We start from the raw sequence: 19,649 nt of genomic DNA on the forward strand, positions 1-19,649 counted from the left end.
GTTTTTTAGGTAGTGCCTAGCTATTAGTGTGACTTAGAACATTTCAGGCTACCTGCTGTTCCCTGGATGGTAACGAAAAGCATCGTTCGTTACTCCAGACTGAAAAGTATGCATGTAGACTGAAAGAATGGACAGGTTTACACTTTCTACATGTTACATTTTTTTATTATTTTTTATTTGGTATACAGGAAGGTGCAGTTGCAATGGGAAGGAAGATGCAGCAGTCATGTATAGTACTGTCATGCAGCTGTCATCTTACTCTCGTCACAGTAAACAGTTATTGAAACACAAAAATGCATGCTGTGCTTGTGCAAATGCTTGTGCTGCCTTGGAAAGCATCTTAATATATGCCGAATCTGAATTATTTAGCTGTCTCTTTTGTGTACGGTTTGCTCACAGCAGAAAGTCACCCTGCACTATCCCCTTTTCAGCCAGTTGGAGCCTTTGCGAGAGTGTTTCACCTCCAGGAGTAAACACGAGTCTAAGAATAGCTCAGCCTTCTTTGTAGTATATTTTCATGGTTGGCTGTCTAAACAGCCAGCCTGTCTAGACAGCTGACGACACTGAAAGCTTGTAAGGTCAAAAGCAGCCACATAGGCTGCTCTTGGGGATACTACCTCCCCTGTAGCTGTACGTGTGGGCGCCAGGAGAACTTTGCAGTCAGAACTAGTAGGGTTCTTTCTGAAGCTTCACGGGTTACAAATGTATGCTAATAAGGCATTGAATAATAGATATGAGTGTATAAAGTAGGAATTTTCAGTTCTTACATTTAGTTCTGACTCACATGAGATGTCACTGGTTATGCTTTTTTGGTGCTCTTTAAAATTTGTTTTGTAGTGTCATTTGTGTTGTGCTCAGATGTAAATTTTAAGCATGACTTGGAGGCCTAATGTCTTCCTGCCCACAGCAGGGGGGATTGGACTAGATGACCTTTAGAGGTCCCTTCCAACCCAGACGATTCTATGATTCTATAATACTTTTTTTCCTAAGAGAAATTAATGATAAAGATAAATGACAACCAATTTCAGTCCACTACCTAAAAAAACCCACAACAACGAAAAACTTTACATAGCTCTTCTGCCATTAGTAATACATGGATTGTGTACAAAGCTGGATCGTAAGTTTACATGTGCTTGCACAAGAGAAATAAATCTGGTATGGAGAATTTTATACCAGGAGACTCCTTCAGTGGCCATGGGCTACAGAGGAACATTAGCAAGGGTTTCCCTGAATTAGGTCCTTCTTCTTCCTAGCTCCCACTTGTAACACATCAGTGATTTTTTGTGACTAGATGTTCAGCCTCCTGCAAAATTCTTTACATTTATCATTACTGATTTAACCATTTTCTAAAACTATGGTCCAGATGCAATTTTAATAGAGATAGCAAAGTAGTAGTGGATGTGTCTAAATAGCCATTTGCTCTGTAATCACAGCAGCTCAGTTCTTCCAGGGTTGAAGAGTAAAACCTGGGAATAGTTACTGTATTTCCACTAACTGAGGAGCTGCTAACTGCTGTTCGACAAGTGAAGCAAAAAGGCTAGTAATGCTTTCGAAAAGTTTGCTAAATACTGGACTGGATAGCCTTTGAGGTTGTCTTGTGACATTATTTCTTACAAATGTCTTTACAAGAATGTCTTGCTACAAGTGTTTTGGAGATGGGTACCTTACATGCCACATGTCATTCACCAGTTTATGATGTACGTTTGCTGATGTGAGAAGAACTTGTCAGCAACAACAATAAAAAGGAAGCAACTAAGAAATCTGTACCCAGTTTAATCGTTTGCTGATAAATTTGTTTTTGACAGGTTATCGTAATGTTAATGTGTCTGTTTCTTGTGATGTGTATGTATGCATAAAACGGGTTTAGCATTAGATCTCCTCAGTCTGTCAAAAGATATATTCAGAACTCGTAAATTAATCGAATTCTACACCCGCAGAAAACAAGGCTGATGTATTTTCTACCCAGGGAATGGCACTTTGTGTTAGTCCATCATGTAGCAAACCACCATGTTAAATGAAAAAGCAACATGCCAGTACAGTAAAGAATATGACAGTACCAAAGGAAATACTTAAAATAATACTTCTTCACAACTTCTTAATTATCAAGTGCCTTTTCTGGTTTACATATGCAGTAATGTTTTGCTCAGCTTTTTTCCTTTCATATTGTTAATACATTAATCATCCCATCAGTCACACAGTGCCCAACATCCTCGGAAATTAGGAATAATACCCTTTCTTTATGTTGTTCTTGTAAATATTATTTAGACTTTCTTGTTCTGAATTCTTTCCTGATTATTGGAAAGGCTACTGATTCCTTGTTAATATTTGATGGGTTTGGTTGCATTCCTTGATGTTTTAGTGTAGGATTATAGGAACTAGGCCCTTATCTACCTCCTTTGCTTTAAGAATATTTTTAAGAGTTTAATATACTCCTAAGATGACTTCAGATGGTTTTGCTTGCTGTTGTCTTAAAATTTACTCCTCCTCTTTAAGATTGAAAATCTTCAAGAGCAGTTACGAGACAAGGAGAAGCAAATGAGCAGCTTAAAGGATCGAGTGAAATCCTTGCAGGCTGACACCACAAATACCGACACTGCCTTGACCACTCTGGAAGAAGCACTTGCAGAAAAAGTGAGTATGGCAAGCCTAAGGACCCTTCCTTCGAAAGGTCCTTCTACTAATAACCTCTCTAAAGTCGGCTTTTCCGTGTGTTTCCTGGACTGTGCGGACAAGACGTCTCTAATGCAATGCCGCAGTGACGTCCTTGGTCCCTGACAGCTGAGGAGGGATCAGGAGAGTGCGGTTGCTGCCGAGATGCGTCCCTCACTAGAGGGCACCGCAGGATATGCGGAGTGGCAGCCGGGCTGCTCTCCCACAGAACCAGCCCAGGGTACGACTTTTGTACGATGAGGAGGGCATATGAGGGTAGAACTGAGCCACAAGCTATTGCTCTAGTCATTAGCTATTCACCATCGTTTTGTGTGAAAGAAATTGGTGTTCTCGCGTTGTCGTTTCTTTACGTGGTGCATCTTTGGTACGATTGTGGGATGCCTTACATTTCAGCTGCGGATTCTTCTGGCCCCCCCCCTTTTTTTTTAAGTCTGGCTAATATCTTGTTTCATTTTATCTTCTCTGCTCAGATATTGTAATAAGAAATTTATTTTTAAAGTTTTGCTGCATGACATTGAGTTTTAGTTCCCAATATTGAATTAAAATGAATAGTTATCCTGATGTAGCTGTATTTCAGTCTCACTTTATTTGCAGCTTTATTGTTCTCATTGTATTTTTTTTTTATGCCTGCCCAATTCTCAGGAGGTAGCGGACTGAGGGAACAGCCTTGTCTATTCTGTTTTGGTGGGGCAACTTTTTGGAATTACTGTATATTTTTTCTTGATTCCTGGAGAACCAGGGTTACAGCTCCTTTAATCTGTCAGATTCTATAAATGTAAAGTTATGGTAAAGCTTTGCCTGAGGTTGGGGAATTCATTTGCATCCCTTCAGCTTCCAAGATAACCAAAGCTCCATTGATGTCTGGTGTACAGAAAAGTTGTTTTGTTGCCTTTTCTTACTGCACATCGAGCCTGGTGTCACACATGCACTACACCCCTTCCTCTCTGAAGGGCACCTAACTGTACATTTTGGAAAAATAAGATTTAAATAAGTAGGGAAGCAATATGTAATGTATCCTGGTCTTGGTTAATTTTGATTATCAGAACCAGATAAATTGCGTTGCGTTGTAACAGTACTGTGAACTTTCAGAGGTACAGAAAGCCTGATGTTTCTTAGCAATGAATCCATAGGCTTCTCCAGTCTCCTCCTTCTTGAGGGATCTGTTTTACAACAGTACAGAAAAGAAAATGGCAATATCCTACACTCCGCCTCCATGTCTACAGTGTGTAAGAAGTGTTGTGATAAGAACTCTCAGAAGGTGAACTGATTAAGAGGGATTTTCTTCACAGAGTGCTTTCTTTTGTCAGGAAAGAACCATTGAGCGCCTAAAGGAGCAACGTGACAGAGATGAACGAGAAAAACAGGAAGAGATCGACAACTACAAAAAAGACATTAAGGACCTGAAAGAGAAAGTCAGCATTTTACAAGGAGATCTCACAGAGAAAGAGGTTGACCAGCAGAATGCATCTATTGTGTTATAATTGTTTGTTGTATGTGTATGTGTTACATTTGAGATGAAGAAAACTGTTCCTTTATGGTAATGGTCCTTCAACAAGTTTATCTAGTAAAATACATTGTTTGAGAATTTTTCAAAGCATAAATATTTCAGAACCACCTTTTCACGGATAGCACACAGTCCCCTTATTTGCAGCAGTTAATCGTATTAGTAGTGAATGACCGATGGTCAATGATAGCATTTACTGGAGCTATGCTTATAGACAACTGAAGGCAGAGAACGAGCCTGTTCCTGTCTAAATATAGAGAGGAAAGGACAGAGGTTGATCAAAGCTGTGGGTGCTAAAAGCATGCAGATAATGTTTATCCCTTTATGCAAACAATATGACTAGTTCTTTTGACTCTGAAGAGTCCTTTTTTTGATAATTAAGTTGGTTGTTGGTAATGAGCCAGTTGGCTAGACAAATTAACCTAATTATATATGAGAAGTACAAAAATTGTCTGTTCCTCTCCTGGAATTGTAACATACAAGTCTACTTACAATCTTTTTTCAAAATTCAATCAAAGTAAAACAATACAAAAAATATGCGCTCAGGAAGTGCTAAGATTTTGTCTACATGGAAGTCAACGTTTGACAGGAAAAAAACAACACAAAAACAGTTTGGAAAACATGAAGTTGAGATGTCTTCTGGAGATAGGTAGCATGAATCAGTTTCACCCCATAGCAGCTGTATACAGAAAAGCTTTGGATGCTCTCAGTTTTAGATACAGTGGCCGAATCTGCTAACAACATATGATTTTTAAATACGATTTTATTTAAAACCAATTTTTCTTAAACATGACTGTCACTGAAGCACGAGTTCTAGTTTATAGAATCTTCCATCTTTAAAAATGGTTTTAAAATGAATTTAGACAAGGTTTTATTTTGATCCTGAAAACCTGAATTAAATCAAGCTGTCTTAAGTTAGTGACATGAACATCCTGACAAAATATGTTGTTCAAAGTTGGATCCTGAACATAGTGTGAAGGGATAGGAAGAAAATAAAGACAAAAAAGAAACTAGCTATTACACATAAAGAGTATTTACTTGATAGTTATTTTACATCTTTTATTTTAGTCATCCTTACTGGATCTGAAGGAACATGCTTCATCCTTAGCTTCATCAGGACTGAAGAAAGATTCAAGACTCAAGACACTGGAAATTGCATTGGAACAGAAAAAGGAAGAATGTTTGAAGATGGAAACTCAATTGAAGAAGGTAATCTTACTTCATATTTATATATGTGGTGTAAACATTCAGTGTTAGACAAATTGGCCGTGTCTACACAGAAAACTTTAGGTCTTAAGTTTTAATTCTGTGAATTGCTTTTCAACAAGAACTGTGAAGTTGTGTCCATGCAAACCATATTACAAGCTAAGCCCAACAGAAAGTAACTTTCAGACTGGATAGAGTTTTGGCTGGGATAGAGTTAATTTCCTTCCTAGTAGCTGGTACAGTGCTGTGTTTTGGATTTAGGATGAGAACAATGTTGATAACACACCGATGTTTTAGTTGTTGCTAGGTAGTGCTTACACTAGTCAAGGACTTTTCAGCTTCCCATGCTCTACCGACTGAGAAGGCTGGAGGTGCACAAGAAGCTGGGAGGGGGCACAGCCAGGACAGCTGACCCAAACTGGCCCAAGGGACATTCCATACCATGTGACGTCATGCTCAGTACATAAACTGGGGAAAGCTGGCCGGGGGGCAGCAATCGCTGCTCGGGGACTGGCTGGGCATCGGTTGGTGGACAATTGCATTGTGCATCACTTGCTTTGTATATTCTTCTTATTATTATTACTATTATTATTAGGATTTTATTTTATTTCAATTATTAACTGTTTAACTGTTTTTATCTCAACCCACGAGTTTTCTCACTTTTACTCTTCCGATTCTCTCCCCCATCCCACCGGGGCGTGGGAGTGAGCGAGCGGCTGTGTGGTGCTCAGTTGCTGACTGAGGTCAAACCACGACACAGACACTGGTGCTAATTTTGGACTTCATTTACATGCAATAACAGTGCTGTTGACTTTTTTTTTTAACAGGTACTAGGAATTAAAGACTTAGTCTGCTTCAGCACAGTTCAGAGCAGTAATTGTGCCATTGAACTGGTGTAAAAGCTAAAAAATTAACAGCTAAACATTTCACATATCAATTATCAATGCTTGTAGGTATTAATGTGATAAAATCAGATGCATGATTGGCCCGGCCCATAGGAATGCATAAAACCAAATGAAAAAAATATATCACCAGTGAAGTGTGTGATCTTTTGTTTTAATCTCACTGCCAGTCACAGCTGATATATTGGTAGGACTTTGCTGTTCAGAAGAATAATACTCTATTACAAGCAAGCTAACTCATTTGAACATAATCTTTGGGTTACGTTTGCATTGCAAGCCGCCTTTATTTTAGATGTGAGTAGCATAAATACTGTACTGTTTAGAGGAATATTGATTTGATTTAACTTTTTGATTTTAAAAGAGCAGGTGATGAAGAAGCACCAAACACACTAACCAAAATAGTGATAACACTTCTATTTATAAAATTAGAACAAGACAAAAGGCAACACAATTTTTTAAACAAATTTAAGTCTTGGATTGTGGAATTCTAGCTGTTTCTTTACATCTACCCAGGAAAAGAAGGAGTGCCCGTGCTCTAGTTTGGAACTCTGTCCTAGTTCCTCAAATGAACGCAAGATCAAATTTTGAGTCATCAGTTAAGACCTGTTTAGGATTTCTGTTGTGTTGGGTGCAAGGTGGGTGTTAATGCACCTGAGAACTCTGTGTAAGTGAAACTCCCTATACGCATATCTAGACCCATGTTTGCCCTTCTTTTTAATTCTGTTCCACAAAATAAACAGTTCTATTATTCAGCATCAACAAAGCACAATAGCGATAAAAGATAGTTGTGCACATTTAATTGGTCTCACAGGCTGTTTTCAGTGTACCATACAGTGGGTGAGTATTTCAGAAGTCCTGAAGGACCCTTTCATTTGAATTCTCTGTCATGAATTGCAGTTTCACCCTTTGTCAGTGTGTTACTGATAATGAGTCAAGGAATATATTGTAGCTAAGATTTGCCAGAGATTGTTATAGCAATTGGATGATAGCATTAGTTTGTAGGCAGACAGCTGCAGTGGAGAACATTGTTACAATTACTTTAAGAAAAAGAAAAAGTACTAACTGGGAGAGCACATAACAAATAGTTAGGTTACGAAAAACCAGTTGCGGAAATTCAATTAACTAGGGAATGTGTCTGTATATTTAGCATTTATAAATGTACTGCTTTTCACTGCTTCCCCTGAGATCGCTTTCCTCAGCATAAGCAGTGAGTGTATCAGTAGTATAAGCGGGTGTGGAAGTCGACCAAAATCTGGTGAAGCACTGCTAGCTAAAAGACGAACGTGCAGTTAATTTGCACTGCGATGACAGCTCTTCATTATAATTCTTTTAGGCCTACCTCTGCTCATTCCCTTTTAGAGAGAGAGGATTGTGCTTAATAGCTGGTATCCAGGAACATTACATAAGGACACATGAGCCAGTTCCTAAGACCATATATTTTTATAATCGAATCTTTTTTTTTCAGGAAATAATTAAGAGGGTGAATTGTTCTCCTGTGATCCTTTTCCTGAGGGTTAAAATGGTAAAACAGCTCAAATGTAAAGAGCACTATTAATTGAACAGGACAACTGTGGGACAAATAACTGTATTATTAATTTGGTTCTGAGAAAAATAATGAATATAAATTCATTGTATTGTAAACACAAATAGATTTGCATCTTCCCATTCAAAGAAGCTACCTAAATCATTTGGTCAGGATGGTTTCAGTTCTACAAGCAAAGAAAATTGATAGCCTACCATTACCTATGTGCAGTATAAAGCCCTTCCATAATGCTCTGGATATCTGCCCCTCTGCTTCAGGTGTTACCGCTTACTAGGGCATTTGGACAATTGTTTTGCGTGCAGAGACCCTAAAGTACTCTCTCAAGCCCTCCTGAGACAGAATCATCAATACCTTGTTCCTTTTTTAAATACTGTGTCATGTTGGGCTACTGCATTCTTTTTATTCAAGGGAAAATTCGAATTCAATGGAAAGATTTTTTTGGTGATAAGAAGTCAGTCCACAGTGGCTTTTTATAAAGGAATTGAAGCTCTAGGACCCATGTATGCTTTCATGTAATTAACCGTGCATTTGCTTTCCTCAAGCTGTACGAAAGAACCAACTTCTACCACTGATCCTCCTTGCTTTCTAGAACCAAGTCATGGTTACTCTTAGTTACTCAAGAAAATATAGTTAGCAACCACTTGAATATGTTTTATACTTATGAGTAAGTTTAGATATTTCTTTAATAACCTTTTTTCCAGCTGTTTTTAATTTGCCAGTGTTTTTTTGTCACTTGCAGAAAAGTAGAAAAAAGGCTTTCTCTCTTTAAATGCATTGCAGATATTTATTCAGGCAGTTTGACATTTTCAAGGTGGATTAGTTCCTTGTCATCCTTGAAACAATTACAATAGATAATCCAGCTCCAATTTAAAGCTTCTAAAAACTCAGTTTTACACATCTGCATTGTTAACCATTGCAAATAACTGTCACAATTAACCTTAAAATTAATGGCCACGTAAGAGCATTCAGTTCAAAACTGAATTAGAGGTTTATTATGTTGAGTTTTATTACATTATCTTAGTGCTGTTTTGTATAAGACACATGCAGGAACATCTCTATTGTGTAGCTCTTAACAGCAAATGGCAACAAGCTTTTTCTTTTAGGTTGTTTCCCTTACAGTTTGAACGGAGATGTATCTAACATCAATCTTGTTTCCCTTGCCTCTTATTTCCACTGAACAGTTTGAGTACTTTCAGTTAAATCTATTAGCCTTAGAAGTTAAGAAACTGACAGAAGAGCCTGAATTGGACTACTATTAAGCCATTAGATGAAAAAGATTTGGGCAGTCCTTGGGAAAAAAACTTTTGCTAATCTCTGAACAGTGAGCCTTTGAGAAATCATGAACAGTGCAAGCTTCCACTTTTTCTGTAAAAGGTATTTAACTTTACACTAAAATGAAATATTATTAACCAAGTGGAGTGCAGGGGTGCTGAAAAGTTGCTGATATTATTTTTCTTTCCATGTTAGCAGTCTCCAGTGTCTGACTAGGTGTCCAATTCTCATTGTTACTATTCCTTTTCTTACTAATGACTATTTTATATTGATCCCTGTCTCAGCGAATAAAACTGCAGTGTTTTTTATATTCAGGGTTGGGGTTTTTTTAATAATGATACTATAGTTATGCAAATCTCTGTGCTTAATGTTCTAATTATTCTACTGTCATTGCTTCTGTGCTCAATTGTCAGCCTGCTGCCAGCAGGAGACACTGTGGGAGATTCTGAATGCTGAAAGCAAGACATAAATCCCTGTTGAGTTTACATGGCCTGGTATCTTGCCTTAAATAGTCTCCTTTTTTGCTGAGATGGAATCATTAGAGCGAAATCGCACACAGGGGGTTCTCTCCCTGTTTTTCTGTGAAGTGGTTTTATGCTGTGTGTTTTGGTTTTTTTATTTTTCCTTGGGAAACTCTTTTTTTCCAAAATTCTACTTTAATGTAATAGTCTTATAGTGAAAAAGTTTTCTTTTAGTTGTTTTTCTTCAAAATACTCTTTTCCTAGCTTTTTCTGTCCTGTCTTCCCCAGCCAATATGCTTTGTTTAATCTTGTTTTTCTAATCTGGGAGAGACCAACTAACATTAGAATTTGTTCCAGCAAAGATGAGTGGATTTTTGTCTATCTTCATTTCCAGTGCATAGTTTTTCTCCCTACAGATATTTTCCTTATTTGAAAGGGATCAAGGGTAGAGAAAAGAAAGAGTCCAAAACCATATGTTAACAAACTTCCCCTTGGTGCAGTTCTAGGAACATCAGAGAATGTTAGCAGTGATTCCCTGCCAGGAAAATACCTCTAGATTCAACAGGCTTACTCAGAGGATGTTTTTTTTTCTGCTGTGGTGTTCTTCCTTCAAGTTCAGGAGGATAGTATCTTTCAAAAGACAGGAAAAAATGACTGAATGAAGTGTTGACCCAAATTCTGTGTTTCCCAAGATTTAGCTTGGTTAGTCTAATACAGGCTGTGGTGCTTTTTATTTTTGTGAACACGGATCTCCTGCCGCAACTGAAAATATTACTGATAATATTGGTAGATGAGATAGAAATACTATTTTTTGTTCTCAGCTGATGATTTGTTTTTTCAAAGAAGGGACGATAAATGATGTATTCAGTGTAGCAACCTAGAAAGAAAAAGGCTACCAGAGAAATCAGGATGTCTTGTAAAAATAAAAGTAAAAACCCAGCAATTGTGTTCAGTGTTCAGATAGTGTCGTTACTGAACTAGTTTTCTAAACCATTTAGCTGTCTTGTAATTGATATAAATGAAGCACTAGAAATTAAAGTCCTGCTCAACCTGTAAAACTGTCATCTGTAAACCCAAACACAGGACTACATTAAGTATTTGAGGACTGCACAAAATTGTTAAACTGAGAAATCAAGATCAAGTTTGGAACTTGCACAAGGGTAACTCTCCATGTTTCTCTTGTTTCAAAAGCTGGCTAGTAATACATGCTAAAACCACAAATTAAGATTCTGTCGTCTTAGTAAATTAATGTTGCAGCTATTATTTTAAATTCTTTTCTTGTTGCATCTTTTCTTTTTCTCTGTCACACTGTTCCTATCCTCAATTTTCCCCATCTTTTCCTACCTTCTTTCTCCCTTTAGCACCCTGAATTTTTATTGAGCCATCCATCCAAGCCTGTAAGTTCCCTGGCAAACTGAGAGGCTATTGCCAACCCCATTTAATTTTCTGTATTGCACGTGTATTCACCTGTGCTTTTATGTTTGGGCCAACACAGAGTATATTGGTGAATTACTTTAGTGGTGGGTATGGATAGTATGGATACAAACAAAATGCTGTGGTGTATCTGACCAGTCATGCTCAAAAATGCCTTCTAAGATGCTTTTACTTTTTGGCTGTGTTGGTCTAACTTCATTACTGTTTGGACAGCTTAATATTGTGCTAATGTTTTTGTTTCCCTTTGCTGCAGTTGCTTGAAGTGTCCTGTAGTTTTTCTTTCATCTCCATTGTCCGTACATTTCAGAGCAAGAATGTAGAATTTCCATGCAAATCAAGCTTCTTGCGTGAAAGTATTCTGTAACACCATGTACAGCAGCGCATTAGAAATAATAATTAAGTTACGGCAAGGAAAAGATTGCTTAAAAACTTGTGTAACCATTAAGCTCGCTGATACTATGTTGGTTTAATTTTGGATCCTGTTACCAGCCTTCTGTTTGATGTCACAGAGCACTCCTTTCAAGGAGTGTTTGTATAATAATATCTTGGACACTGTAAATTACATAATCCAAGGTGTTTTTCATCAGAGATTTCTTTTGTGACTGTGTGCATAAAAAATCGTGTTACAAAACTTTCAGAAGGCTGATATCTGTGTTACTCTTGACAATGTTCAGGGTAAATGTAGCTGTCTATCCTGACAGTCATTGTCTGAAGGTCAGAGAATTCCTGGTGCTTTTAATAGTCCAGTTTATGTGACATCCCGTATTAGAAATTAGTTTAATAGAGCAGATGATACAATGCATTTATGGGACTAGATTTGGGAAGAGTTGTGTGTGCAATGGGGAAAAGTATTTTGTTAGGATTATCAGAAATAACAATGAATAGTCAACTAGGGCATAAAAACTCCTACACTGCATTTTGAGTTAGTTATTATATGTAAAAACAGTCATTAATAAATATTCTAAGGTATTTGGTGCACAACGATTAGGAAAAAAATTACATTATTTTCTTAAAGGATATAAGATTAGTGGATATGGCATTTGAAGGTTTTCATTATTTAGTATTTCATGACAGAGAATATTTTTTCCCCAAAGGTATTGTGTGTTCAGGTATGAAAAGCAGATTCAAGATAAATTGATAAATTATTTCCTGATAAATTGATACATTTTTCCTCTTTAAAATAATTTGCCAGCCTCCTGACCTGTAGATTACACTGGTACAGTCTGTTACTAAACTTGTTTTATGCATCCTATTAAATAGATTCTTTTACCAATTTTGCAAAGGTTTTGCAAAACCTTTTAAATCTTTTAGTTGAAGTTTCTTACGTTGTTTAGTTCAGTCTGAGATTTTGTTTGGTTTTGTGTCTTTTTGAAAGAAAATCTCAGCCATAACAGCTCACTGTTTTCAAGAACAAAATATAGAAATATGTTGGTTTTAATCTTTTTTTTAACACTAGTAATTTTTTATTAAAAGATTTGGTCCTTGTACCGGATATTTTTGATGCCCCTGTTTAAATCTATCTAAATTGGCTAAAGGTTAAATGCATTGTCTATTTGTACGTGCTCAGGAAAGAGAGAGATTTAGCAATGAAACTTCCCAAAGATTCCACCTGCACTGGTTACACCCCATCCTGGAGAGGGAGGACGACCTTTCCGTTGTGTCTCTCCATTGCCACAGCCTCTTCTAGGTCTGGTCATTTGAGCAGGCAGCAGGAATGCTAAGTAGACTATTCACCAAATACCATGCTGGTTCCAAGCAGCTGCTTGATACAAATACAGCAGAAGCAAGAATGGGCATCTCGGTGTGCAGAACAGATCAGGACAAATAATCTGTTAGGACTGGAAGCCAGTACTGAAAGTTAGCCGTTGGGAGGATGTCGTGGTTTAACCCCAGTCAGCAACTAAGCACCACACAGCTGCTCACTCACTCCCCCTGGGTGGGATGGGGGAGAGAATCAGAAGAGTAAAAGTGAGAAAACAGATAAAGACAGTTTAATAGGGAAAGCAAAAGTCACGCACGCAAGCAAAGCAAAACAAGGAATTCATTCACCACTTCCCATCGGCAGGCAGGTGTTCAGCCATCTCCAGGAAAGCAGGGCTCCATCACGCATAACGGTTACTTGGGGAGACAAATGCTGTCACTCCGAACGTCCCCCCTTCCTTCTTCTTCCCCCAGCTTTATATGCTGAGCATGACATCATATGGTATGGAATATCCCTTTGGTCAGTTGGGGTCAGCTGTCCCGGCTGTGTCCCCTCCCAGCTTCTTGTGCACCCCCAGCCTACTCGCTGGTGGGGTGAGAGGCAGAAAAGGCCTCGACTCTGTGTCAGCACTGCTCAGCAGCAGCTAAAACATCCCTGTGTTATCCACACTGTTTCCAGCACACATCCAAAACGTAGCCCCATACTAGCTACTATGAAGAAAATTAACTCTATCCCAGCCAAAACCAGCACAGAGGAGAAAAACAGATTGGATTTTGCTGGGGGAATGAGTAGCTGGGATTACCAGGAAAATTGTACTGAATCTGGGACTGAGGGAAGATACGGTACGAGGAGGGGGTTGCATATGGGCAGAAGACGTGGGACTACAGGTGCTGTTGGATAGAACTAACTGTGCAAAAAAAGCCCCCAAACCTGAAAAGAAAGTGGTAGGAAAAGCATGAGGAGAACTGGTAGATTAAGGGAAATCTAGGGAAACAGGGAATCTGCCTGGATAAGAGAAGTGGAATTTGAACCTGGCTAAATAATGTTGATAAAAGTGGGGAAGTGATTGTACCCCTGTACTCAGCACTGGTGAGGCCACACCTTGAATACTGTGTTCAGTTTTGGGCCCCTCGCTACAAGAAGGACATTGAGGTGCTGAAGCGTGTCCAGAGAAGGGCAACGAAGCTGGTGAAGGGTCTGGAGAACAAGTCTTATGAGGAGCGGCTGAGGGAACTGGGGTTGTTTAGCCTGGAGAAAAAGAGGCTGAGGGGAGACCTCATCGCTCTCTACAACTACCTGAAAGGAGGTTGTAGCGAGGTGGGTGTTGGTCTCTTCTCCCAAGTAACTAGTGATAGGATGAGAAGAAATGGCCTCAAGTTGCGCCAGGGGAGGTTTAGATTGGACGTGAGGAAAAATTTCTTTACTGAAAGAGTGGTGAAACATTGGAACGGGCTGCCCAGGGAAGTGGTTGAGTCCCATCCCTGGAGGTATTTAAAAGATGAGTAGATGAGGTGCTTAGGGACATGGTTTAGTGGGCGTGGTGGTGTTGGGTTGATGGTTGGACTCGATGATCTTAGAGGTCTTTTCCAACCTAAATGATTCTATGATTCTATGATTCTAAGTTTGGGGAAATGAGATATAGTACAAAAGGATTGTACTTGGTGCAAATAGGCAGAATTTGCGCACAGGAGAGCATATTCTCTATGAAATCTTTTTCTCTATGAAATCTTTAATAGCATGCAAAATTTCTGAGACTCCCCACTACTCTGAAGTCAGAAAATACAAAATGTGGGAACAAACTGGGTGTTTTATTCCCCAGTATGATATAGTTAACACAGAACATAAGGTGCAAGAGGCTGTGTGGTGGCTTTTAAAGTTCCAGTCCTGTTGATGGTTCATGACAACGTCAGCATCATCTCATGTGATGGAAAGTTGGGGGTTTTTTCCCCCTGATTTTCTTATACCTAAAAAATTAAACTTAACTACTCTACCCCTCCCAGAAGCCTTGTTAAGATAACATTCATTTTGAAAAAATTAAATATCCAAAAGCTAGGAAATGGCTGATGCAACATTGTGTGGCCTTTCTCATTTTTCATTGTGAGGTAGTTGTTGTAATATTTTATAACTAAATTTTTGTCTGCCAGACTCTTGTGCTTTTCAGTATTGTGTGAAAAATGCTCAAAGAATGAGCAAGAGTCATATAAGGAAGATGATAATCATCTAGAGAAATTAGATGATAATTTTTTTTTTAAGAGTAGGAAAGCATTAAGGGAATAAGGCAGGATATTTTTGCATCTCAGTTTTTCACCTGCACAACAGGTATAATAATGCATCCTCATTTCCCACTGGTGGTGTTGAGAAGTGAAGTTAGTTACTGTTTGCTAGGAAATAGCCTACAGTCGTGATTAGTATGACAGAAAGAAAATGAGGAATTATTTTTTTTTTAGTGTCATTTGTGTAATTTAGAGTAAATAAGGCATAGAGCTATACACTGAATATCAAAAAACAAATACTGAATATCTGCTCGTTACTTGAGTAATTCCCTTCTGTGCATTGAATGAAGTGCTGTTTCTGTAATATGGTAGCCTGTGGTCAGGTGAGTAAAGCCTGATTCAGAGGAGGCATGGGTAAGGGGGTTGAAGTACGCTCACAAAGACAGCTGTCATCTGGGCATTTCTCTTCCGTCTTTGTACACTTTTTGTTTTGGTGTAAATTACAAAGAGAGAAAATTGTTAATGTTTAATAACGACTATGGGAACTCATATCTTTCTGCAGAGATTATTTTTTTCAGTAATGGGTTCTCTCGAGGCATCTTCCTCTTATTTAGACTTTCAGCCTTCTTTATTAAATGATTCCAACCAAATACTTGCTTATTCAGTGTCAAAAATTTACAGTCACGGACTAACCATTTAAAAGATTTTGTCAATAATAAGATAACAAATAACTCTTTATGACAGACTCGTTTTCCGGTGCATAGTATATCAGAGAATTCACTGAGCCTTTAACTTCCAGTACAGCCTTTTTGAACAGCTGTTACAGTACGTGGTGTTTAGAGCATTGGAGCTAAAGGAGGAGCAAGTCTGGTTGTTTTTCAAATTTATAATTTTGTTGAAACTAATAAAGACACGATGGAAGGCAGCACATATGTTTTATCGCTTGAATTGCTGCCTTCACAATAGGAAAAATAAAGAAAATGGTTGTATGTGTGTGTCTTTTGCAGTAAATAGTCATATTTTTGTATTTGTATGTGCATTTACTATTTTTAGGAGATGTGAGGCACACTTGGAGGTAGGAGGGTGGATTAAAATGGGATTTCAGATTCTTGGGAACTTCCATTTTGTGGCCAAAAGTTCTTGGCAACATTTGTATGTGAAATGTTAAACTGAATTTACTGTCTCAGTTCATAGGTAAAAGTAGAAAGTGTTTGCTGTGAATTATTTGCTGTTTTATTTAGTTAATCTTTTAGGAATATTGATTGGGAATCTTAGCCATAACGTTTGTACTTTTTATTTACATTTTAGAATTTCTAAATTAGATATGTGCTATTGTTTTCTTCCCTGCCTCTGGCACACTTTAAGCTGTGTAAGATTACCTTTCCTCTTAGTAAAGAGTGTTTTTGGCTTGAGAAATATCAACTTAGAAAATTCTTTTTAATGTGTTTTGTCTTCCTCTCCTCTCCATCTGTAAATAGTCGTTATTTCTGTGAAACATTGGTCATCTTTGTTTTAGTTGTTGAAGTTGGCTTTGTCAGCTGGTTTTCTGTGGAAGCAATGGAAGTTATAGTACATTTATTTGAGGAACAATCACTCTTTCTTTTATTCTTCAGGTACTCACCCCATCACTTACCACATTCCAGATGGGAAATGATGGCTAAGAGCAGAAAAGCAGAAAGCTGTTAAACCACCTCTTAGTTTATAGTCCCTCTTAAGAACTTTGAGAGCATATCCAGAGTAGTAAGCTTAAACTGAGTAGTAAGCTTAAACTATTCTCAGTCCTGAACCACTTAGAACTTGAAATAAAATTCACACTGGTAAAGTTTAATACTGATCAGATGAGCTTTGCTAATAAAAACACAGCTTAAGAAGGTGCTGCTTTCTAGCTAAAATGTTTCTTATGCAGATCAATGCAGAATCAAACATGCAAGTTTGACTGAGCTCTTGAAAGTAGCTTAAATTCACCTGTTTGACTCCACACTGGAACAGACATGGAGAGCTAATGACAGAGTCAGTAGTAACAGTTAAGAGGTTTAAAATAGCCTGTAATCAGGTAAACTCAGTGGCCCGTGTGGACATACCTTTTCTTATTTCTCATTTGTCAGAGGAGAAAGTGCAATGTTGCCTTCACCTTAAGCAAGCTGCTTTTTCAATTTATTTAATTTTTTGTCGTACTTTTATACATTTTCATACTTGTAACTATGTGAAGAGGTTGCAGATTTAGGAATGCTGTCTCAGGCAGAGCTGAAAGTTGAACCTATTGAAATGCACTTCTTATAGTCTCTTAATACAGCAGAAATTGTCTTTGTGCATTTGTCACTTTACATGTCCATTCTGTTTCGAAAATGAAATTACTGCCTTATTTTGGAATTTTTGTACACCTTTGGTGGGCGGGGGAAGTTGTATGTGTTGGGTTTTTTTTTACTGTGAATATAGGAATTCATTATTTGTGTTTAACTTTCTTTTTGGTTAAAAAAAAAACCAAACCCGCTGAATTATTTTGCACGGTGTTGCATTGGGAAGGTAGCTAATTTAATCTGTTCCAGATCTTGAAGTGAGTTTGTGGGAAACCTCTAAATGCATTGGTTTTCTCTCCTATACAATAAATGAATCCAGTAGGATTTTAGATATGGTCATGTAACACATATTTTGTACATACCCCACAAAATGGACCAAAGTCACTCAGTCAGTAATTCACAACTCAGGAAGTGGTCTCCAGTTTACACCATATCACATAACGTTTTCTTTGTGTTAGGTGAAAGTATCCATACTTAGGTGCATTATATACAAATAACATGTGTTACGTGTCTTAACTAATAATTTATGTCATGTAAATAGCCCTTTCGTTCTATAAGAACCAGACACACTGACTTGTTGGCTAATTTTCTAAAAAAGAAAATTGATTTCCCCTTCTCAGTAGTGTCTCTTGGGTTGTTGTGGAGATGCTTTTATTAGCACAGAGTAATATAAATCAGGACTGTCCTGACAGTAGAATTGCATTAGGTCTTACAACGTATTTTGAATTAGAGAGTTTAGTAATGCAGGCTAACAGCCCAGCTTTGCTTTTTTTAAAAGAAGTTTCTTGATTATCTGATTATGTATTTTGGATGACTTTAAAGAGCCTGGAGGAGTATTTGTTAAAACAAACAATCTGAGATGTTGGAAACATACCTAAATCCAGTACAGAAGAATTCAGGCTGTACCTCTGGTGAAAACCAGACTTAACTCTATACATAGTGTCTCTTAGGAGAATATAGATGCCCCCCAAAAACATATTTCCAGTTCTTGCAAAACAGTATTTGGAAGGGAAAGACGTGAGTTTTTGCTTGAAATTTAAGCATAGTTGAAAAGAAAATGAAATCAAATATTTCAGATTTCCCGCAGGCTGGAAATCCCAATAACAGGATTTCCCAATAACAGGAACACCCACCAACACTCTCCTTCCAAAGCAGAGTATGTTCCCTGATGCCTGTGGCTGTTCATGGAACACTTACTAGTCTCATTGCTGCAATGTCCTCCAGGAGTCTGCATCATCTTGGCAACACGTTATTTAGACTTCCACTTGCCTTACAGAGTCCTTTCCAAGGGTTTATAATTCAAAGTGCTTATGGGGCAGTAAAGAATCTGGAAGCATAGACAGCCCTAACTCCAAAAGGCTTCTCAAAGCTTCCAGGCTCACCAGGGATGCACTTGGAGCTGGGTCTCAGAAGCTCAGAAGCAGGATTTTCAGACTTAACAGCTCAGTGACAGAGAAGCAGCGGGGTTTGACTTGAAAGTCTCTCAGAAGTGGGGAGCCTTTTAAGTCTTCCTAAACACATTGCCTCAGGAAAGGGTTCTGTTCTTCGAGGATCTATGGTTGTTGGGCATTCCTGCTGAGACCTGCCTGGGAGACGTGGGGATTGCCAGGCATTTTGTTCTAGGATAAAATACTGTGCAGGTTATCCAGCTTTCTGGAATTCCTTGCTTAAAAAAAAAAAAGAAAACCAAAACAGCTTAGCATCGACCCTTAGGCAGGCTGCTACAGGGCCAAGGCCCTGGAATATGAAGCGTTCCAGGATTTGGACAACCCAGATCCATCCCAAGGTCATAGTCCCAGTAAAGACAGGCATCAAGGCCTTCTTCAGTCCTAGAATATTCTGCTCTGAGATTCTCCTGGACTTCACTAGAATGTGGCTTTGGCTTTAACGGAGCTAATTAAAAACAAGAGACTTTGAGGCAAAAATGTTGGGGCCATGAATAGATATTTTCCTCCAGTCTTATTTTACTAAATAACTGAACAGATTTAGCCAAGTATATTTTTGCTGTTACTTGGTTCTTTGGAAGCAGCAGCTTCTAATCCTGAGGTTTATGCTGCTGCAGTTCTGTCCAATTACCTTTAAAAGCAACAGAGTCCTATACTATCAGATTTAGACTTACTGTGCTTTGGAGCAGAACACTGGCAGCTTGTAAAACAACTTTCCACAGCTGCACACGGGGGAAAACAGTCTGTAGTCTTATTTTCTGTTGTAGGTTGGTTTCAGAGAAGAGAAAGGCCTTGAGTTTGCAGGCAATCTTGGTCGGCAGAATAGTTCCACCAAACCTGCTATTCACTGAAGCATGAAATAGCTTTAATTGATATCAAATAGCAGTTCAAGATCCAAGAGCAGAGGGGCAGGGGGAGAATGAAAAGATAGTCCTTAGTCTGCTGGTTTAAACTCCAGCATAAATACTGCCTTTTCATTGTCTCTAATATGCTTGGGAAC

General features: G+C 38.3%; 1 protein-coding gene across 10 annotated transcripts in view; it reads left to right on the forward strand.

The window, feature by feature from the left end:
* The window catches only part of ERC1 (ELKS/RAB6-interacting/CAST family member 1), a 309,608-nt gene that overhangs the window by 117,002 nt on the left and 172,957 nt on the right, over positions 1-19,649 (forward strand). For all 10 annotated transcript variants that reach the window (XM_076341250.1, XM_076341288.1, XM_076341261.1 and 7 more), the window contains 3 exons: positions 2,494-2,631; positions 3,978-4,118; positions 5,243-5,383. In XM_076341250.1, the coding sequence (XP_076197365.1) occupies positions 2,494-2,631; positions 3,978-4,118; positions 5,243-5,383 (420 nt within the window). The remainder of the gene's footprint in view (positions 1-2,493; positions 2,632-3,977; positions 4,119-5,242; positions 5,384-19,649) is intronic.

The sequence above is a fragment of the Aptenodytes patagonicus genome, chromosome 1 (genome assembly GCF_965638725.1).
Source record: "Aptenodytes patagonicus chromosome 1, bAptPat1.pri.cur, whole genome shotgun sequence".
Lineage (NCBI taxonomy): Eukaryota > Metazoa > Chordata > Aves > Sphenisciformes > Spheniscidae > Aptenodytes > Aptenodytes patagonicus.